The sequence below is a fragment of the Danio rerio genome, chromosome 17 (genome assembly GCF_052040795.2).
Source record: "Danio rerio strain M-AB ecotype USA chromosome 17, GRCz13ab, whole genome shotgun sequence".
Classification (NCBI taxonomy): Eukaryota; Metazoa; Chordata; class Actinopteri; order Cypriniformes; family Danionidae; genus Danio; species Danio rerio.
In genome coordinates, this window is record NC_141037.1 from 16,780,012 (window position 1) to 16,803,382 (window position 23,371).

Below are 23,371 nucleotides of genomic sequence, written 5' to 3' on the forward strand. Positions count from 1 at the left end.
TTGAAAAGTTTAACAAAGTGACGTTTATTGACAGTTTCAGTAGTTTGAAAGATCGTCAATGTTGGTCATGTAAATTACAGCTCAAAGCCACACAGTTGAAGTCAGAATTATTAGCCTTTCTAAATTATCAACCCCCTGTTTATTTGTTTTCCCAATTTCTGTTTAACAGAAAGATTTTTTCAACACATTACTAAACATAATCATTTTAATAACTAATTTCTAATAACTGGTTTATTTTATCTTTGCCATGATGAGTAAATAATATTAGACTAGATATTTTTCAAATTATAGAATTCAGCTTAAAGTGCAATTAAAAAAGGCTTAACTAGATTATTTAGATTAATTAAGTTTAAGTTAATTAGATTAAGTGTTTTTTTTCTGTAGATAATCGAAAAAAAAAAGCTTAAAGTGGCTAATAATATTGACCTTTAAATGGGTCAAAAAATAAAAAAGATGCTTTTATTCTACACAAAATAAATGAAATAAGATTTTCTCCAGAAGAAAAAAAAATATTGTCGGAAATACTGTTATAATTTTTTTTTGATCCATTAAATATTACTTGAGAAATATTTGAAAAAGATAAATATTTCACAATTTTTTACTTTACTTTAGCCATTAAACTAGTTCATATTTAAAAAAAAAAAAGTATTTCTGCACTAAAAATGCCTTGTGCCTCTCTAAAATGCCTCTCTAACATACAGAGTAACATGTAGAGTATCATCGCAGCTATATTGTGGATAAGTGTACTGTCAGCCTGTGCTGTGTGCAGTTGTTGTGGGTTTCCTTCTGGTGTTTGTGGCTCAGCTTAGCATGTGTCACATACTCTTAGCAATTTGTCATAGTAATTGCCCTAACTGTCCTTGTAATTACTGTCTTTATTGTAAACAGCGGCGGAGTAAATGTGAACAGGTGTGAATAATAGTGTCTCTGGTGTTCAGTGGCTGCTTTCACCATTATGACAGGTTATGTGTGTCAGCTCTCCTGTCGGCCTGCGCAGGAACTCGGCTCCAGTAAGACGTTTCTGGCATGAATGGCAAACACATCCTCTGTCAACTTGGATTTTTTCATGCGTTGCTGCCATCTGGGTGCATAAAGAATAATATTAAGCATTGCTGTTTGGCTTAGTGGGTATTTTTGGATGTTAAAATGGCTTTATTTATAGCCTGTCTCAACCAGGATATATATTCATATAGTGTTAAAATATACAATAAATCACATTATTCCTTTGCACATAATTTCCTTAGATATTTATATAGTCACCGGCCACTTTATTAGGTACATCTGTCCAACTTCTTGTCAGTGCAAATTTCTAATCGGCCAATCACATGGCAGCAACTCAATGCATTTAGGCATGTAGACATGGTCAAGACGATCTGCTGCAGTTTAAACCGAGCATCAGAACGGGTAAGAAATGTGTTTAGGTGACTTTGAATGTGGCATGGTTGTTGGTGCCAGATGGGCTGGTCGGAGTATTTCAGAAACAACTGATCTATAGGGATTTTCACGCACAACCATCTCTAGGGCTAACGGAGAATGGTCTGATAAAGAGAAAATATCCGGTGAGCGACAGTTCTATGGGCGCAAATGCCTTGTTGATGTCAGACGAGAATAGCCAGACTGGTTCGAACTAATAGAAAGGCAACAGTAACTCATTAACTCATTAACTACTCATTACAACCGAGGTATGCAGAAGAGCATCTCTGAATGCACAACACATCCAACCTTGAGGCAGATGGGCTACAGCAGCAGAAGACCACACCAGGTGCCACTTTTGTCAGCTACGAATAGAAAACTGAGACTACAATTGGCTCAGGCTCACCAAAATTAGACAATAGAAGATTGGAAAAACATTGCCTGCTCTGAGTTTAGATTTCTGCTGCATCATTCAGATGGTAGGGTCAGAATTTTAGATCAACAACATGAAATCGTGGATTCATCCTGCCTGGGATCAATGATTCAGGCTGGTGGTAGTTCTGTAAAGACGTAGGGGTTATTTTCTTGGCACACTTTGGGCCCATTAGTACCAATTGAGCATCGTGTCAATGACACGGCCTACTATTGTCTACTACTACTTACTATGGCCTAGTATTGTTGCTGACAATGTCCATCTCTTTATGATTCATCTCAGCGGTTCATCCCAGACTGGTTTCTTAAACATTACAATGAGTTCACTGCACTCAAATGGCTTTCACAGTCACCAGAGCTCAATCCAATAGAGCACCTTTGGGATGTGGTGGAACGGGAGATTGCCATCATGGACGTGCAGCCAACAAATCTGCAGCAACTGTGTGATGCTATCACGTCAATATGGACCAAAGTCTCTGAGGAATATTTCCAGTAGCTTGTTGAATCTATGCCACAAAGGATTAAGGCAGTTCTGAAGGCAAAGTGAGGTTCAACCCAGTACAAGTAAGGTGTACCTAATAAAGTGGCCAGTGAGTACTTTTGCATTGTTGCATTATGGTAATCGTAATCTCTGCTGACAACTTGAACCGAAAGGCTAAATGTTGTTTGAAACTATTTATTGTCATGTAAATAATAGACTGAAAAAGTAGGTTGTTCGCTGCCAGTACTTTTTTTTAGTTTAGGGATTTATTCAAATATGTATTTTTAATAAATATTGGTTTAAACTGATGATGATGATGATGATGATGATGAATTAAAGTCACCTTTTTAAAACAGCAAAGTAAAAATTTTAGTTTCTTCCATCTGGCAGCTTAACGAATAATATTAAGCATTGCTGTTTGACTCAGTAGGTATTTTCACATGTTAAAATGGCTTTATTTATTGTACATCTCAACCAGGCTATATACAGTATACATATAGTGTCAAAATATACAGTAAATCACATTATTCCTTAGCTCATTATTACCTTATATTTATACCTTTGCATTATGATATGCTAATCTCTGTTTCTGACAACTTGACTTTAGATGACTTTGGTAGTTTAAAGCAATACATTGTCATGGTTGGTCAGGAAAATTAGGATTAACATTTTTTTCATTTGAAGCATTTATTCCTATATACATTATCTTTTATATAATATATTCTTTTATGCAATTCAAATACCAATTAATGTAAGTTTTTTACTGATAATTTTTTTTTTCAGTTGTTTGCATCTGGGAGCCTAAATAAAAATATAAAGCATTGGTGTTTTAGTTAGTGAGTATTTTTACATATTAAAATGACTTTATTTATAGCACGTCTTCACCAGAAATGTCTGTCATAGAGTTATATATATGAACATTAAATCACATTTGCCCTTAGCTTATGATTCATCTGTGTATTCCTTATATTTATACTTTATTGCATTGTGGGGCATTAATCTTAACTTTAACATCTTGAACTGAAACAAAATGACTTCAAATTTGTTTAGTTTAAAACCATATATTGTCATGCAAATTACAGTCCAAAAAGCAGTCTATGAACTGCCAGTACTTGATTTATTCCAACATTATATATTGTTTAAAACTACCAAAAATGTCCATTAATGTCACTGCAAAGTTAAACTTTCAGAGCATAAAGAAAAACATTAGTCATTGCGATTTGGGTCAGTGAGTGTTTTTGCATGTCAATTGACTTAATTCATAGCATGTCTCACCAATGCATGTCTGTGCCGTAGAGTTTCCACTTTGGCTAGGCTCATCTCCAGACCTCTCATTCTTTTGTCATGCACCGTTCCTCTCAGTGATTCACACAGGAACCGCAGGACCACTTTTAGAGACCAGGACTCCGGAAGCACCATCAACACGCTGGATAAATCAAAAGACTCTGGGTTTTTGTTCAGCAGGTCCACTGCTGCGATGACGTGATGGCTGGACTCCAGGTAGATTTGTAGTAGAGTGAGAAATATGGTCTGCGTGAACTTCTTGTCTCGTCCAGCAGAGGTCCTCCAACAGTAGCATTCAGCAGCCTGCTGGTCTTTCTCCTCATTGACTAAAACCTGCAGGGCCTTTTTGTGTTTTCCATTCTTTCCAAGCGAAATTGCTTGCTCCACATGAAGAGATGAGGATGCTATTTGGTCTGTAAAAGGTGTAGAAGTTGGTTTATTTCATGGACCTGAAATATCAAACTAGGGGTGTGTAATATTGACTGAAAAAACATCTCGTATCTTTTTATTTGTTGCCTTTTTTATATAAAGTTAAGATTAAAGCACTAATCTGAGTGTTTTTTTCCTGGTATTTTGGGTGGCTTAGATCTGTCATGGCACTTAAAACACCAGTAGTTGGAGGCAGATCTCTGTCTTAATAATTGGTTCTGTAAAATCACCTGATTCATTTAGAAATTAAGAATTTTTATGTAAGTCTGTCACAAAAAAAGGTTATTGCTTTTATATATTTTTTCTCAGTTTAGATTTTTTTAAATTGTCTTTTTTTCCTGAGAATTGTGATATGTAAACTCGCGAATGTGATTTTAAAGTCAGAATTCTGAGATAAAAGGTGTTAGTAACTTAAAAAAAAAAAAAAAAAAAAAAAAAATATATATATATATATATATATATATATATATATATATATATATATATATATACAGTTGAGGTCAGAATTATTAGCCCCCTTTGAATTTTTTTCTTCTTTTATAAATATTTCCCAAGTGATGTTTAACAGAGCAAGCAAATTTTCACATTATGTCTGATAATATTTTTTCTTCTGGATAAATTCTGATTTGTTGTATTTCAGCTAGAATAAGGGCAGTTTTTAATTTTTTAAACACTATTTTAGGGACAGAATTATTAGCCCCTTTAAGCTAATTTTTTTCTCGGTAGTCCACAGAACAAACTATCAATATACAATAACTTGCCTAATTACGCTAACCTGCCTAGTTAACCTAATTAACCTAGTTAAGACTTAAAATGTCGCTTTAAGCTGTATAGAAGTGTCTTGAAAAATAAAGTAAAATATTATTTACTGTCATCATGGCAAAGATAAAATGAATCCATTATTAGAAATGACTTAATAAAACTATTATGTCTAAAAATGTGCTGAAAAAAATCTTCTTTCCGTTAAACACAAATTGAGGAAAAAATAAACAAGCGATCTAATAATTCAAGGGGGCTAATAATTCTGACTTTAACTGTATATATATATAATCTGAATGGCCAAAACTTCCTTACTTTTGGGGTCTTTATGTTCACCTGATTAGTTAAAAAAAACTGTTCATTCAGCAAAAAAAAAAAAAAAACACTGCAAAGTTTGACAAATATTCATCTCTGGCTTTGTTTAAAGCAATTTTTATTTGCAAAACAGACAACATTGTCTGAAATGTACTGACTAAATGTATTTAATGTAAACTTAATGTAAACCATGGCATAAAATCAGTTTTACTATTGAGGTGATATTTTTGAAACTTTGCAAACACTTTTGCTTGTGTGATATACTTAACTACAAATCTCATTAATATAAAAAATCCATACTATTCATATTTATAATGTGTATGCATTCTAATAACTGTAATCACGCGAATAATGCTTTTGTTAACTTCTTTTTCTGTGTGTTTATAGATTATTTCAATAAGAGACATAATTGATAGTGTCAACAATTCATACATTTCTTAAAAATTATAATTCTAGACAAAAATCATATCACATGCCCCATCATCAAACATTTTTTAGTTACAGGTATATATTACTGTTATTATTATTATTATTATTATTATTATTATTATTATATTACAATTATATATTACTTTACACCACACAAAAACCTCAAAACATGCTATTCTGAGTGTACCTCATACAGGTGAGTGGGCTTGACAAACCACCTGTCGAAAACACACTCTTTCATCACTCTGACACTAACCCACACTTGCACCAGTTTTGTAGATTTGCACCAGACACTTTCTTACAAGCAATCCTTATTTAAAAAAACAACAGCAACAACATTGTGCATTTATGAAGTGTGCTTCACACAGGTGAGTGGGCTTGACAAACCACCTGTAGAAACACTCTTGTTAGCATGTTCCTTGTAGCAATGTAAATGTATTAACCTGTTAAAAAGTCTTTATCTGCTTTATCTGCATCTTTTTTGTTTGCTCACCATATATTTGATCAGCATTGTAGAAGGAGGACTGCCACAGTAACTGCTGTAGTTTATGTCTCATCTCCTCTGTGCTTGATTCATTGTTGTGGTCATCCGCAAGCGACCGCAGTATTCGTTTGACATATGATGTGATAAGCATAGTATGGTGCTTTTCCTCCTGTGAAAACACATGTGGTTATTCAATGCCATGACAAGTGATGGTGAACTGGCTTAAAGCTGACATTATATTTTTATTGCGTACATTTTAACTTATATTGTTTTTGCATTGAAATGTAGTTTTTCTTTTACATTTGGATTTAAATGAAGAGGCAGTAGTCGTCGCTATTGTGTCATATCTGTGTAAAAATTGATTCATTAATTGTTACATTAGTTTACCATAGTGATTCGAGATAAGATACTTGCTTATATTTATTTTATTTTGAACAAGAAAAGTCACGTAATACAGTTTTAGTTTTTAATGAAAAACTTTACACTGTCCACGTTTTTATCTGGGTAATAATGTAATCTTACGTAATCTTATCTGGGACTGAAACATCCCATTTCATTTGTTTTATTTGTTTGGCAACTATGGTGATTTCTGTTTGAAACTTAATTTAAGCTAAATTAGGTTTAATTAAAGACTTAAGATTCTGTAATGTGTCCCCTGAGGCTTAGAAATAATAGCATTTATCCTGTTTCCCCTTATTAAGTCACTGTGAATGACCGGGTGAAGTTTTTGATGGTAGTGATGTGCAAATGTGGACAGTCGTGTGGTGGTGAGATGCCATGGAATTACCACAAAAGTTTCAATCAACTTCTTTTTGGACTGAGGACAAAGCCTTTGGTTATGATTGTATCAAATCCAACACAGGGTCATTGGAAATATTTGCTTCAGACTACATTTTTGTAAAGGCATTTTGTAAAAGTTTCTTGGATAAAATTAACAACAGTATGCCAACATCTTTTGTTCTTTTTTACACAAATGATATTTACAGGGACGTATTATCAATGATTAAAGTAGTATTTTCATGCAGTTCTTTGCAGAAAACTAATTAAATATTACAAAACAACTTAACAGGCGTCATGGTGGTTCATTGGGTAGCACGATCGCCTCACACAAAAAGATTGCTGGTTTCAACCCTGGCTGGGTCAGTTGGCATTTCTGTGTGGAGTTTGCATGTTCTCCCCATGTTGGCGGGGGTTTCCTCCGGGTGCTCCGGTTTCCCCCACAGTCCAAATACATGCGCTATAGGTGAATTGAATAAAAACTAATTTAATTGCAGTGTATGTGTGTGAATGTAAGAGTGTATGTGTGTTTCCCAGTGTTGGGTTATGGCTGGAAGGGTATCCGCTGTGTAAAACATATGCTGATTAAGTTGGCCGTTCAATCCCGCTGATGAATAAAGCTAAAAAGAAAATGAATGAATGAAAAACAACTTGACATGTATCTGAAACATAACAATACCCTAAGAAACACATTTCAGATTTGCAAAACAAATGTAAACAGCGCCCTCTAGTGGATTTTTCATCTAAAATGTGCAGCGAGACGTACCTGGAGCAACATATTTAACATTTTGCAAAAATGTAGGCTGAAGCACGAATTTCTAATGAGTCTCAGTTGATCAAATCTGTTCAGTGGTCAGTGGTCACTGTTAATTTAAACTTGGTAGTTCATGTTAATTGAAAAAGGCTCAAAATAAAACAGACTTTAGATGAAAATTAAGAACTGGAAATGTTGATATGGCTACTAAATGTAATGAAGTTGTGGTAAACTCAAATAAAATTTTAGAAATATAAACTACAAAGGTTACTTTAAATAAAAGCTAATTTTGTACTATAAATTGATTGGTTATGAATGCTTTTTTTGTCAGTGTCATTATTGATTAAAACTAACACAAAATGTTAATAAACCTAAATATAAAGTGTAAATATTTACTAAAAAAAGGAAAAAAAATATATATATATATAACAATACAATATAAACTAATACAAACTAAAATAAAAATCAGTATTATAAGAATTAAAACTATAGAACATTATGGAATAAAACTTTTTTTTTTATATCAAAAGATTAGGTAACACTTTGTTTTGATGGTTCATTTGAACGTATTAGTAGACTGTCTGCTTATATATCTGTTGATATGCTCCTTTAACAGACATTTAACTGACTATAAGAAACTTTGCAAACACGTCAATTTACACTAACCCTAAGCCCAACCTAACAGTCTACTTATAATCTAATGAAAATTAGTTATCATGTAGATGCAATGTAACTTAAATTTAACCAACGGACTATCAAAATAAAGTGTGACCAAAGATCAATGTAAATGTAATTTCTATCTTTTATAGTCACCTTGCTGTGTGATTCATTGACTAAATATTCCAAGTACAGGGTCAGAGCGACTGGGTAGCTGTTGAGAATGGTAAAAACTTCTTCTGGTACAAAAGTATTGTGGTTGCCTGCATTTGTCTTTGTGAAGATAAGTATACCAGCCTGTTGATGGAGAGAAGCAGCAAATCAGAATAATTTCTGAAGTGATAAAAGGATATAATGACTGCTGAAAAATAAGCTTTGCAATCATAAAAAAAAAAAATGTATTGAATATTAAAGGTGCAGTATATAGGATCTCGCTGGAAGTACAGTAGTAGGTCATCCAGGTACTCGATCATGCCCACTGTTGTTTTTCCAGTATGGATTTAGACATACTACTCGATTGGGCCCAGATATATAATTATATTTCTATATAATTTCATCAGTTCATCAGATGACTTACAGGTAACTCTTTTTGCAAAGACTTTAGATTGATTGGGATGATTTTATAGGAAAGCGAGAAATTAGTTTTTTGTAATTTATTATATACATATAATAAACAGAATACAGTCATAAACACAATGGAGCAAATAATAAAGCGAAATAAAATGATTTATGGTTTTCTGGGGAGAGTCTTACAATATTCAATTACAGAAATTGAATAATCAAATGTAGATGAACAATGCATGGTCTTCATCATATAAACTGTTCAATAAAACAAGTCTTTATTAAACTTCTTTTTGCTCTATTAAAATGTTTTAAACTCTTAAGAGATTAACTCTCTTTCTCTCTTAAAATTCTTATACAGTCACAGGCCTTAAAACACACGCACTGATTAACTTTCACTCTACTATGCTGAAATTCTGTAGAGTCTCCACAAATCTCATGTGTTTTGACCTGTGGTTCCTGGTCATTGCGATGTGACTATTGCGGACAGACACATTGCGATATCAATGCTCAAATGATATATTGTGCAGCCATACTCACATACATTTTTTCAACAATATATAGTAGGGAAGTATTCAATTTCAAGATTACGACACAGAAAGCACATTTTTAAAAGGAGAATAACTCACTTTAGCATTGATCACTTAGCGTGTTTCTTAAATATCTGCAAACGTATTATGGTATTTTTATGCTTTAAAAGAGTCAAGAACTTACATGCAGCACCTTTAACATAGAAAGCATATAATCATAATGAATCATTACAGCATTTTAGAAATTTGGGTGCAAACAAGACTTCAAGAACATTTATAAATCTTACCGCAAACATTTAATTTGAACCAAAGACTGTGATTTGAACATCAAAGCTATTCTTATGTTGTAGTTCACCCAAAGAAATTAAAACTTCCTCTCTCTAGCTCTAGTTCTAAAATGTTATGAATTTCTTTCTTCTGTTGAAAACAAAAGACGATTTTATGAAAAATGTTGGGAAAAAACAGCTGTTGCCATTCATAGTGTACTAGTAGGAACAAAAACACTTTGGTTGTCATTATGGCAGTTTTTCTTCAGTTTATCTTCAAAAGAATGAAGGTTTAAAACAAGTGGAGGATCAGTAAATGGCAGAATTTTCTGTTTTGAGTTAGCTATCTCTTAATTCTAGCAGGCCTGGATTGGCTAATCGGGAGGACTGGGAGAATTCCTGGTGGGCCGGTCCATTTTTTGGCCGCGAGGGCCGGTGTCCCTAGCTCCAGAATCTGTTGCTCTCAGCAGTCACACTTTTTAAATTTATTTATTTATTTACTTGACCACAGTCTTCTTATTCATTATTTTACCGCAGCTCTGCTCTTTTTATATATAACCAGCCTGCAATATTCCAGCAATATTCAACTTGTGGTCCAGTGGTTAGCACGTTAGATTATGACGCTGCTGACCCGGGTTTGATCCTCGTCTGTGTATGATTTTTTTTTTTTTCATTTTTATTGTTAAGACATATAATACTGTTAGAGTTGTTGAACATTTGAAGTTCTAAAGCAGCTGTTTTCTCAAAAAAAGACGTGATAGTGTAATTAGAAACTGAATTGGAATGACCTTATTTTAATATAGTCAGTCGTGAACTGAGGTGGGCCGGTCTGAGGCTTAAAACTCCAGGGCTGAAAAGGAGTGCCACTCCGGCCCTGAATTCTAGTGAAATAATGTTGCTTCTTTCTCTCATCAAGGCAAAAAAGTTAACTGAGCTCAATGAAATCTGTATAACTCTGCCCTCTGCTGTTGATTAACACTAAACACTTGCCTCTTGGTCTCTCCGAAGAACCCAGTCCACAAATTTCCAGATGATCTGTTTATGCTCCAGATTTGACAGAGTTTTGACTATATGCTGGAATACACTGGTGTTTGAAGGGTCTTCACTTTCGTCCTCCACAATTTTAATCCAGGTCTGAAAAAAAAGAAGCTTACTTTACTTACTAATTCATCTTTAGTTATTGCTCCATGCATTTTTCATTACCTGAATTGCATTGAAATGCTGGCCTTGGCTTTGATAGAGCAATCCAAGTGTGAAAAACCTAAAATGGCAGCAAATTAGTTTGCCTTTTCTTAAATAAACTTTAAGAATAAGTTGTAAACTTGATGAGCGCAAACCTTTTGTGCTGCTCCAAATCAGCCACACACATTTGGAGATTGCAGTTATTCTGTGTCGACACAAGCTGGTCCAATTTTTCATTTTCTCCTTGTTCCAGATACAGCTTGAAAAGTGCTGAGTCGATGTCCTGAAGACACGTTTGGCCCTGCGCTGTTGGCTTCACTTCTCTCAAGAAGTCGTCCAAAAAGCTGAGGTATTGTTGAAATGTTGGCCAGTCATTTCGGCTTAACGTCCACAGGTCTTTGGCGTTGCTGACCGCTGTTGTTTGTGGTGTGAAATCTTCACTCAAAACAGGCATTGCTGGATAAAGGCTAATGATTTCCCTAGGGTCCAAATCACCTTTACTGGAAAATAAGATTACTGCATTAACATTGATTTGCATTTAATGCATTTAAAAAATGCATTTAAGGATTGCTGGGAAATTTCACAAATAATTGCAAAGAAATCGTATCACATTAAATTAAAAATGGGATTTTTAGGAAGAAAAACAAGATGTAAACAATAATTCATATACTGTATGTAGTTAGGGGTTTCTAGATTATGCTTTATCATTGTGTTTACATTTATATATCTTTTTTTTTTAATTGTAGTGTTGTATGTATTTATACCGTAGTAATCTGGTAGCCTATTTTGGAGTTAATTATTGTGATTTCCCGATTGCCTGGGAAATTTGTCCTCATTTGTAAGTCGCTTTGGATAAAAGCGTCTGCTAAATGACTAAATGTAAACGTAAATGTAAATACTGGGAAATCTTTGTAGACTGATGGCATTTCATCAACCTTTTTATCTTAAAATGTCAGCAAAATCACCTGTTTCGTCATGACTTTGGACATTAAGCTAGAGAATCGTCCAGATACGTTTGTGAATTAGCAACGGTTCTTGCTGTTCTGTTGGCAGCTGCGGATATGAATGAATGGCGGAAAAAGGTTTTTCATACAAAAGGATTTTTTAGACTCAATATTCAGTCAAATCACACAATATATATATATATGTATATATATGTATATATATATATATATATATATATATATATATATATATATATATATATATATATATATATATATATATATATATATATATATATATATATATATAAAGTTGAAGCCAGAATTATTAAACCCCCTGACTTATTAGCCCCCCAATTTTTGTTTAACGGTGAGAAGATATTTTTTAACACATTTCTAAACATAATAGTTTTAATAGCTCATTTCTAATAACTGATTTATTTGATCTTTGCCAACATGACAGTACATAATATTTTACTAGATATTTTTCGAGACACTTCTATACAGCTTAAAGTGACATTTAAAGGCTTAACTAGGTTAATTAGGTTAACTAGGCAGGTTAGGGTTATTAGGCAAGTTATTTTACAGAACAAACCATTGTTTTACAATATCGAAAAAATATATAGCTTAAAGGGGCTACTAATTTTGACCTTAAAGTGTTTTTTTTTATTTTTTATTATTAAAAACTGCTTTTATTATAGCCGAAATTAAACAAATAAGACTTTCTTCAGAAGAAAAAAATATTATCAGACATATTGTGAAAATATATAATAATAATCAATATTTTAGTAATTGGTTTCCCAAATACAATCAAATGTTCAAGCATTACTTACATAAAAAGCTCTTTTGCTTCCACAAAAGCCTCTCTGTAGAACTTTATCATTCCCGATGTGCAAATTAGATTTTTGTGTAGATCCTAAAAATGTGGCATGACAAAAAAAATAATAATAAGGATAAATACAAGATATTTGCAGAAATCATACACAAAAATGGTATTCAGTGTAGCAAACAAAACAAAATTAGTTTTGAACAAAAATCATATCCACATTTTAAAATACTACAGTAATTTATAGTAAATACTATGTTTTTGAACCATGCTATAGTAAAGCACTTTATTTAATCTGTTGTGGTGTTTCTATAGTTGCCATGGTAATTCAACAAGTAGTAATATAAACAAACTACCCTATATCCTAAAGTATTCTACAACTAACTCACCACGGTTTACTGTAGTAAAAACAAAAGTATACTACAGTTTTTATTACAGTTTATTAATTCACAATAGTCAATACTACAGTATGCTATGGCCTTCGTTCACAAAGTTTTGTGAATAATACTATAATATATACAGAATATTACACTTTACTATAGTTGGTTCAAAACAATATAGTATTTACTATATATTACTATAATATTCTTACAGTGAAGCATTTGTTTCCTCCTTATTTAAAGTTAACTATGAAGTAGTATGCACTGTATGCAGTATGGTTTCTATGTAGTTAAATTTACTTAATTTTTGACCAATATACCATAATAATCATAATATTTTACCATCTACTTATTTCATTATTGACTAATATTAAAACTGACTAAATACTAAAGTTAGCACAGATGATGCTATTGTATTGCAGGATCTTTGAGTTGATTTTCATGAGCTGGTGCATCTGGGGTCTTAATGCTGCTATAAGATTATTTTCCTGAATGAGATCTGTGCATCTGGTGCTGAGCTCAAATGAATTACCTTTCTCACTGTGTCTAAGACGCTCAGCCACAGACCTACTTATTTTCTCTGACCCCATGACACCATTACAGACATTATTTCTATGCTTTAAGCATTTGTTCTCTAATGAATATTAGTGTTTCAGCAAGATATACCTACTCATTAAACATAATGCATGCGCTAGTATGTAAATTGATGAATTAATGAGCTAATGTTTACATAAAGGGGTCAAAGATTAGTTAGTAAAGTCTCGCCTGTCGGGAGAAGCTTTAATTACAACATTATGCTTGTATTATTCTGCTAAATATACATTCTGTTTGTTAATTGATTAACGTTGATGAATAACAAAATGAAGTGTACTAGCTGTTCCTCTTAAAGTGATAGTTCAGCCAAAAACAACAGTTTTGTCATCATTTACTCAAATGTTTGCTTAGCACTGTCGCATTACTGCAAGAAGGTCGCTGTCAGTAATAATCCATAGAAAGAACAAAAATAGAATGAAAGTCAATGGCTGTTTTTCCCCACAATCTTCCATATTCAACAGAAGAAAGAAACTAAATCACGTTTGTAACTAGAATGAATAAAAGATGACAGAATATTTATTTATTTATTTATTTATTTATTTATTTATTTATTATTCAAGCATCTAATTCTGAAATCTACATATCATTGTCAGGTTCTTCAAAGATCAAGAGCACAAAACCTCTAGTCTAAACGGTTCACTGCAGATCTTCTATCGTTTCATTATTTTGGATTTTATGCAAAACTCACTTTTGCAAACTAGCCCTGGTTTTTTGTCGGTTGTAAGCAGATCAGTGGAAAAAGATTTAGTGGATTCTGAACATAAAAAGTTATCAAAGAAAAAGTTTAAATTCTGAAATTTGTGTCAGGATGCCTAAAAGTTTACAGTGGACGATCCCTATTTTACTTAAATATCCATAAATGTTGAACAGAATGAGATTTCATCACCAAACTTTGGTGCCACGGTGCATGGTCTAACAGGGTTGTGCTTATTCTCTTAATGAGTTCTGGGTGTGTTTCGAGAATAAATCAGAGTATCATTAAGAGTTAGTTGCATTGCCATGGCGCATTTGTTATGTACATGGCGGACTTTGTAAGTGGAAAAACTGAACGCTTCACTAGCGAGAAAACAGTTAAACAGACCATCTGCAGCATGAGAATAGAGAAGGAGCCTCCTCTATTCTGCCTTTGCTTTCACTCTTTCTCTCTTTCATAGATACGGAAATGTGTATGTACGCTCCACTGAAGATTAATTCGCTTAAAGATTTGTTTCCAAAGTTTTTCTTAATTCAGTTCCAATTTTCTGCAAACTAATAAATGAACAGTAATAACGTAGTGTGCTTAAAAAACTGAATAATATCCAAACACACGTGCTATGCCCCATACGGTCTAAAACCTGACAGATGGACAAATCTTAGCTTGTTTTTAATAAAACAAATATAAATATGCATATAATAAATAATACTGTTAATAATAACATTATACAAAAGCAAATTGTCGTGAATAAACTGAAAACCCCCCAGAGATGAAGAAGGCATGTAGGTACTGGTTTTTATATTTATGTAGAAAGTAATAATTTTTTTGATATTTTAATCATTTAATTGTTTTTTTGTTTGTGAAGATATTTGTGTATTGCTATACATCTTGCATGTTTTAAGCAATTTGTAAGTAAGCCGCACAGCTAACGCACTCTGTGCTAGACTTTTGACCTGCTCTCAGCTGGTCTATTGCTCAGTCTATTTTAGTACACCTTTTTTCTAGATTGAAACACCCATGAGTCCACAAAGTGGTGCAAATGGATTTGCTATTTAAACAATGTGGCAGAAAACGGGAAAATTGAGGTTGCGTTGGTTTGAAAATAGCAACACGTCGGGGCAAACAGGTCTTGCGCCTTATTGCGCTGGCTGTATGGGAGGCTCCAAGGTCGGTTTGAGCTCAAATTGAGCTAACTGTAAAAAAAAAGTAGCATAGCTTGACCACATGGTGGTGCTGTAACAAAAAAAATTCAAACCAATTATAACATGGCCACGTTTACACTGTCAGGTCTTGATGCCCAAATCCGATTTGTTGCCTATATCTGATTGTTTTGCCTTACACGTTGTTTTAATTGTGACCCATATATGATTCATGTATTTACACTTGCCACACAAATTACGACGTTGCGTATGCGTAAAGGCGAGTTCTAGCATCTGCACCACACTAGCCACGATGGAAGAAATTATCTTGCTTTTAGCTCTGCGAAATATGCTAAGTTTACCCAACTTTAAAATGGTTTTGAGGCGGAGGTGGAGGAGGAGGGCCTTCATCGCAGCTTGCGCCTATGTTTTATATATGGTGTCCTCCACCATTCAGAGGAATTTGTGGGTACGAGAGAGATCTCAGGTCTGGTGGGAAGAATTTGTGGCGGCCTTTACTGAGGAGCAGTGGGTCCAAAATTTTAGGATGAGTACACACACACTCTTCCTTCTATATCATTAAACCGCGGAGAAGTACCACATTGTCGCAAGTTTAATGATGTACAAAACAGAAAGCCCCAATAAATCCGATCTGCCTGTTTACATGATAGTCACATTGTCACAAATCCGATTTATTTATACCTGATTTACTTCCACATATGAAGGAGGCCTGAAACCAATCTCTGAATTTCCGAATGCATGCATGTTTTTTGTGTTTACACACTCATAGAACAGATCCAATCTGTGTTACATAAGAGCAAAAATAAGAGTCTTTTCTTTCATTCTTTTATAACCTTTTTTAACACATATTATTGTTTTTATCTGTTTTTATATTATTATATATATATTTTTTTAAATACTTGTCTCTTTTATTCCAGTTTATGTAAAGCACTTTGTATTGCCACTGTGTATGAATAAACTATAACACTGTGCTATATAAATAAACTTGCCTTGCCTTAACTGGCAGTGTAAACAGGGCCTCTGTAACCATTAGAGCATTTGTCTTGAAATGATGCATAAAGGGACTTTGTACCTTTTCAACTATTATTCCCCTCTGAATTTGGGAATAATATACAGTTATAGTTTTACACTTTCAAAAAAATGATGGATCACATCGTACTTGGAAAAATCATGACATGTGAGTTATGGAGTCTGAATGGAAATCAACTCATGGAAACTGTTTGACTTGTGGCGTTGGGAACTATTTTGGAATTATTAAAGTAGGATAAGACATGCATTTACATTATTTAGTATTTTCAGTCTAACCTTGTAGGAGTCCCTTGGCAGAAGATGTTGAAGTCTTTCCAGCAGCGTCAGAGCTTCTTCAACTCTCTGTCTGTTAACCAGCTCATGAATCTGATCTTCAAGAGGAACTGGTGACAGCCGCTGAATCTCTTTGTCAGTGACAATAAAAACACTTTCTATAAAGATGAAAGACATGGATAATGGGTAGAAGTATGCTACTCAATAGTGATGAAATTAATGAATTATTAGTGTTTGCAATCTATAACGTCAGTCATCAGTTGTTTCATCTTGGTTTGAATGTCACTTTGGATAAAAGTATCTGCTAAATGAATAAATGTAAAATAAATGTAAAACTACACTGGTCAAATGTTTGCAAATTATGAATTTTTATTATAATCAATATTAAATATATTCTAACTATTATGTAAATTATATTGTAAAATTTAGTCAAATAAAAAAATGGATTTAAAAAAAATTCAGCTACGTCACTCCAATATTTAGTAAAATTATCACCTAGAAATCATTTAAATATGCTTCTGTTTGGCTCATGAAATGTTGCGTATTATTATCAATGTGTAAAACAGCCATATTAAGAGATTGTTCACTCAAAACCATTTACTCAACCTACACTTTTAACAAACAAGTGGTTCTTTCTTCTGTTGAACACAAAATAAGATATTTTGAAGAATGTTGAAAACCAGTAACCATTGAATATCATAGTATTTTACATGCTATTGATGTCAATGGTTACCAGTTTCTAGATTATTCAAATGATCTACTTTTGCATTCAACTGAAGAAAGAAACGCATAAAGGCTTGAACCCTCTTGAGAATTTACATTTTAGGTGATTTTTTTTTTTTAATATTTGTAGAAACCATGAAATTGAAAACCAGTCAAAGTTATATTAATACAGCTGAATGTCATAAACATAACCTTTTAAAGTGCTACAAATACATAATTATTTAAAATCTTCTCTTTTACACCTTAAATTTATAGAGAAGTCTTGAAAAAAATCACAAAACATAAGCAATCAAGAACAAGTATGGCTCCTATTGATGTACTAAAGGATGGATTTTGAAAGATAAATGATGGACTGATGGATGGTTTCTGAAAAGATCGATGTTGGATTGTAAAGGGAACCTTCTGTCGGGACGAGAGATCTGGCATTGTGAACAGGCACAGTTTGCTTCAGCTGCTGGTCCAGAATGCTGTAGATGTGAACGGATTGATTTTGTAGTGCGAGCACATATGGGAAATGAACAGCCGCGTCCATCACTCCATCAGGCAACTGCACTGGAGGATGCTGGGAGGTGCCATTCTTCATCACAAACATGCCTAGAAAGCAACATAGAGGCTACTTTATGCAAATACTTAAATAGTACAATAATTAGCATTTGGGTATGGCAAGTATTTAAATTGAAGCAAAAATAAATGAGTAAATTCCAAATTAAAAAAAATCTAATTTTTTGCCCTTACAAAAAATAAGATTTTTTTTTCATCTTCTGCACAAACATATTTAAATAAAAATTTAAGATTTCTTCACCTCTACTACTGAAAGTTTGTTTATTTTAATATCTAATTTTTTTCAAAACATTTATCTTATTCAGTTTTAATTTTAAATGTAACTTTAGATTTATTGTGATTTTATTTTTCTCACATTTTTGGAAAAATGTATATATTTTTGGAATATATATTAATAATTAATTATATTAGCTAACATTAAAGCAAAACATTAGATCAAACTAAAATTTAATTAGTTTTTTCGTAACATGAAAGAAAATAATGTCAAATGCAAGCAAACATTTTCCTTTTGAGGTAATGTTAACTTTGTTTTAAAAAATATTTTTCATTAGATTTGTAGGGCCCTATCATACAGGCGAAATACCTATATGGTGCAATTTGTTGCTATTTTTAGACCCGCGCAAATGTTATTTTTATGTTTTGTGCCACGTTGTTTAAATGGCAAATCCATTTGCGCCACTTGAGGTTAAGGCGCTTTGTTGTGTGTTGCTATTTTGATAAACTGAAATAGACTGCACAATTTACCATCTAAAAGCTGGTGTAAAGTCCAGCGCAGAGCGCGTTTGTTATGTGCCTATGCAGGTCCAGACGATTACACATTGCTTAATACACACAGCATGTACAGCAATACACAAATATCTTTACATATGAAAAAAATTAAAGGATTAAAATATTACAAAATTATTATTTTCTACATAAAAATAAAAACTACAACCTTCATGCCTTCTTCACCTTGGGGGGGGGCTTTATTCATGACACTTTGCATTTGTATAATATTATTATTATAATTATTAGGAGGTTTATTTGTTATATGCATAATTATATTTGTTTTAATAAAAACAAGTTTAGATTTGTCAACCTGTTGAGTTTTAAAGATGTATGTATCACCATGAGGATTATAGGAATGCATAAGAATAGGACGTGTGTTTGGATATCGCTCAATTTTTTGACTTTGTTATTATTGTTCATTTATTCATTTGCTGAAAATAAGAACTGAATTTAGAAATAGTTTAAAAACAAATCTTTGCGCTTAACAAACAAAATTAAATATGTAGGCTAATGGATGTCTTCAGTGGAGTGCATGCAACACTGTTTCCTTTTCCACCAAAGTAAATGAGTAAAGAGTAGAAGTATATTAAAGAGAAAGCAAAGAGGCCAACTGGAGGAGGCTCTTTCTTTATCCTTGTGCTGCAGATGGTCTGTTTAACCGTTTTCTTGCTAGTGAACCATTCTGTGAAGACACTCTGATTGGTTTAATGCACATTATGCTCAAAACACACCCATTACTCATTAAGAGAATAAGCACAACCCTGTTAGACCATGCGCCAAGGTGCAGACCGTATTTTTCCATCTTTAAAATAGCAATAGTGGATTGGGACATGCCCTTAATGCTTTTGCACCATGTGTTTTAGACTTTGCGGCTAGATTGTTAAAATAGAGCCCATGGTGTTAATTAACTATAATAACTACAATATAGTCTAATATAAACCTTTTTAATATTTTTTAAATGCCCTTCTGAGGACCTGTGTATGTACTTCCCATTTTTTTTACATTTTATTATATATCTAAAAGCAAAATCTCACCCAAACATCCAGGCCCATTCAGAACGAACTCTCCTTTTCCACATTTGTTAGCGATGATATTTTGTTTCCCCAGGTTATGTAGGAAAAGATCAGTGGTGTTTTGGCTCTGATGATCATGGAGAAAATATCTGTCACAAGTGGCCACACACAGACACGTGCCGAGCGCAGCCAGAAGCACAGGTTCCTGCGGCAGAACCACCTGTTTCACACACTCCCATCTGTCCACATGCACCTTATAAACGCTTACTGTTTTCCTCCTGCTCGAGGCCACGATGAGCTCCGCTGAATCTCTCTGAATCCCTGACTCACTGACAGCAAAGAGTAAAACGTTGGGGATTTTCTTCAGAGCTGGGAGGGCTTCAAGGGAGAACATGTTTAGCACTGTAATCGAACCGTCCCAAAGAACCAAGAGGTGATTGAGAACCGGGATGGCTGTTAATTTGATGATTGCTCCGCTTCGACCCATCTGCCTCTTTCCCACCTCCCGAACTGTAAGGCTTTGTTGAGAGCTTGGGTTGTTTACAGTGAGGTACTCAACGGCTCCCTCTTTGGTCCCGATGTAGAGGTTTTTACCGAAACACTCCAGACACTGAATGCTGAATTTGTCTCTGCCTTTGCCTGAGGGCGTTCTTTGAAAGACTAGCGCTGGAGTAAAGACCTGCATGGTTATTTACTGTTCATTTACTGTAGTTCTCAGATGCAGAAGTACACCTAAAAATAGAGGAAAAATTGGGTGGAGATAGGAAACAGCCTTCATTAGTTCAGCTCTCTGTGTGCTGGAAGCAAAAAAATAAATAAAAACAGGTACACTCCAAATGAAAAGGGCAAAAGTAGTTATCACTAGTTCCCTTCATTGGATTAAGAGTAACTCATTTTTTGTATTACAAGTTTTCTAAACTAAGGCGGTGTGATGGTGTCACCTCACAACAAGAAGGTTCGAGCCTCGGCTGGATTAGTTGGCATTTCTGTGTGGAGTTTGCATGTTCTCCCCGTGTTGGTTTCCTCAGGGTGCTCCGGTGTCCACCACAGTCCAAAGACATTTGCTATAGGTGAATTAAATGAGCTAAAATGGCCATAGTGTATGTGTTTGAATAAGAGTGTATAGGTGTTTCCCAGTGATTGGTTGCAGCTAGAAGAACATCAGCTGTATAAAACATATGCTGGATAAGTTGTTGGTTAATTCTGCTGCGGCGTTCCCTGATTAGGAAAGGGACTAAGCCGAAAAGAAAATTAATGAATGAAGTTGGTGGTTCATTCTTCTCTGGCAATCCCTGATTAATAAAGTGACTATGCTGAAAAGAAAATGAATGAAAGTTTTCTAAATTCACTTTTAAGAAACAAGTGAGAGGTAAAAGTGTTTTATTTTTTTGTTGAACATAAAAGAAGATATCCTTTAATAGTATTTGTTTTTTTTTCTACCATGGAGGTGAATGCACCAGTTTCAAACATTCTTCATTTATTCATTTATTTTCCTTCGGCTCAGTCTGTTTCAGAGGTTGCTACAGCTGAATGAACTGCCAACTATTTCGGCATATGTTTTAGGCAGCAGATGCCCTTTCAGCTGTAACCCAGTAGTGGAAAACACCCATATACATACACACTCATACACTATGGCCAATTTAGTTTATCAACTTAAAGCCCATGTCTGTAGACTGTAGGGAGCACCCGGGGGAAACCCATGTGAACACTGGGAGAAAATGCAAACTCCTAACAGAAATGTCCCCTGGCCCAGCTGGGACTCGAACCAGCGACCTTCTTGCGGTGAAGTGACAGTGCTAACCATTGAGCCACTGTGCCAACCCAACATTCTTTATAATATTCAAAATAAAGAAACATATGTAGGCTTAAACACTTGAGAATTTTCATTTTTGGGTAAAATATTTTATGGAAACCTTGAAATTGAAAACCAATCAGTTATATTAACAGAGCTGAATGTCATAAGAATTGCTAATTTTTTTGGCGTTACTAGTTTTCTAAATTATGTCTGAATATGCAAGTAAGGATTATTTAATTAAATGTGCTTTAATTTGCTGTTTTAATTTCTTTTAAAAATGTGTAAAGTAATTGAATTTCAACAACACAAGACGATAAAGTAGCACTTTAATATATATTTTCAACCCAGGCTCATTTTGATTATTTACCTTTTTACATATTTCTGGAGAGAGCCAAACACATCCCTGGAGCTAAGTTTTTTTTTGTTGCAGTTTTTGTTTTTGCAAATCCACCAGAGGTCGCTGTGTATGGTTATTCATATCTTAAATTTCTCTCGCGCACCTGCTGTTCTTGCGTAAATCCACCAGATGCTGCTGTCGACTGACTGACTATATTACTGACTGACTGACCGATCAACTCACCCACCCTCCTCCTTCCCTAATCCCAACCAATAGTGTTTTAAAAAGCACAGATTGACTTACCCACCCACTTCCCTAAACCCAACCATTAATTTTCAAAAGCAATCCAGAAAAAGAAAAGCCCTCGCCTGGTTTTTACCACGTTTTTTACCACGATTTTACCACATTCTCCACCTGTTATTTTATTTTTTGGCTTCTGTTTTTCTCTTACCTGCTTTCTGGAACCTTTCTTCACCAGACTAGAACTTGGTAGTCACGGTTAACTCCTCTCTGTGTCTCAAGTCGGCCGATGTACGTGTCGAGCCACTGGACAAACTGGTAACAGTGTAAAAGCTGTCCACATGGAGGTTAGCTGCCAAGCGTGTAAAGGAACGCCATCATACCGCCCCTGTAGCATTCATTTTAAAGATGAAATGCAGCTATACGTAGCTCTGGCTACATAATTTGCGATCTTCAGAAATGTAAATATATCTACGTTTTTAGATTGAGCCTATTCTGCGTATTTTAGATGTTTTCTTTACATTACAGAGAAAAAAAAACTTTTTTTTACCTGCAGTGTCTCGCTTTAGTAAAGCAAAGTAATTAGCACCATAATCAGTTGAAATTATATTTAACCAGTATATACAGTGTTTGTTCAGCATAAAAAATAATAAATAGCAGTCTCACCTCGTTAATGTAGACGCTGTCAGTGTTGTAGACGTTTCTCTTTCACTGAATTGTATTTTGACCTTGCCATGTGACTCTCATCCTGAGGAAGTTTGTGTCAGCAGTTTTGCTGCTTTTACTCCAGCTCTGAATGGATCATTGGTTTCACAATGCCAAATATCTCAGAGACATAAAACCCTTGGTTAAATATTTCTTACATGCTCTCGAGATGTTTTTTAAAGTGACTTGGAAATTTTTTCTGTTTACAGAACAATATTAGTGGCAAACTGACTCAGTATGCATGAATACACAAGTTCATCTTATGACAGTTTTCACATGTATTTTAAATAAAGTGTGGCTCTACCAAATGCACATTTACCTGCATAGACACAAGGCGCAGTGAGTAGCGCTGTCACCTCACAGCAAGAAGGACGCTGGTTCGAGACTCGGCTGAGTCAGTTGGCATTTCTGTGTGGAGTTTGCATGTTCTCCTCATGTTGGCGTGGGTTTCCTCTGGGTGCTACAGTTTCCCCCCCAGGTCCAAAGACATACGCTATAGGTGAATTAGGTAAGCTAAATTGTCCGTAGTGAATTTGTGTTAATGAGTGTGTATGGATGTTTCCCAGTACTGGGTTG

The 23,371-nt window shown here is 34.2% G+C and overlaps 1 protein-coding gene and 1 long non-coding RNA gene across 10 annotated transcripts in view; one reads left to right on the forward strand and one right to left on the reverse strand.

The window, feature by feature from the left end:
- si:ch211-266g18.9 lies at window positions 1-22,803 on the reverse strand. 6 transcript variants are annotated; one of them, XM_087290228.1, is made up of 13 exons: window positions 22,757-22,803; window positions 22,302-22,442; window positions 19,740-20,450; window positions 17,776-17,970; window positions 16,657-16,811; window positions 12,531-12,613; window positions 10,909-11,253; window positions 10,775-10,832; window positions 10,562-10,705; window positions 8,371-8,511; window positions 6,036-6,195; window positions 3,602-4,023; window positions 1-1,081 (listed from the first exon to the last, which is right to left on the reverse strand). In XM_087290228.1, the coding sequence occupies exons 3-13, from the start codon at window positions 20,401-20,403 to the stop codon at window positions 935-937; spliced, it is 2,514 nt and encodes an 837-aa protein (XP_087146354.1). In that variant the 5' UTR covers window positions 20,404-20,450; window positions 22,302-22,442; window positions 22,757-22,803; the 3' UTR covers window positions 1-934. The 6 variants fall into 6 exon arrangements, 5 of the variants coding, with proteins under 5 accessions (XP_087146354.1, XP_087146353.1, XP_087146355.1 ...); XM_087290227.1 differs by having other exon boundaries at window positions 22,302-22,478; XM_087290229.1 differs by lacking the exon at window positions 22,302-22,442.
- Window positions 1-23,371, forward strand: part of LOC147833039 (uncharacterized) — a 95,030-nt gene that overhangs the window by 20,982 nt on the left and 50,677 nt on the right. For all 4 annotated transcript variants that reach the window (XR_015513206.1, XR_015513204.1, XR_015513203.1 and 1 more), the window contains one exon: window positions 11,007-11,102. This is a non-coding gene — a long non-coding RNA (uncharacterized LOC147833039). The remainder of the gene's footprint in view (window positions 1-11,006; window positions 11,103-23,371) is intronic.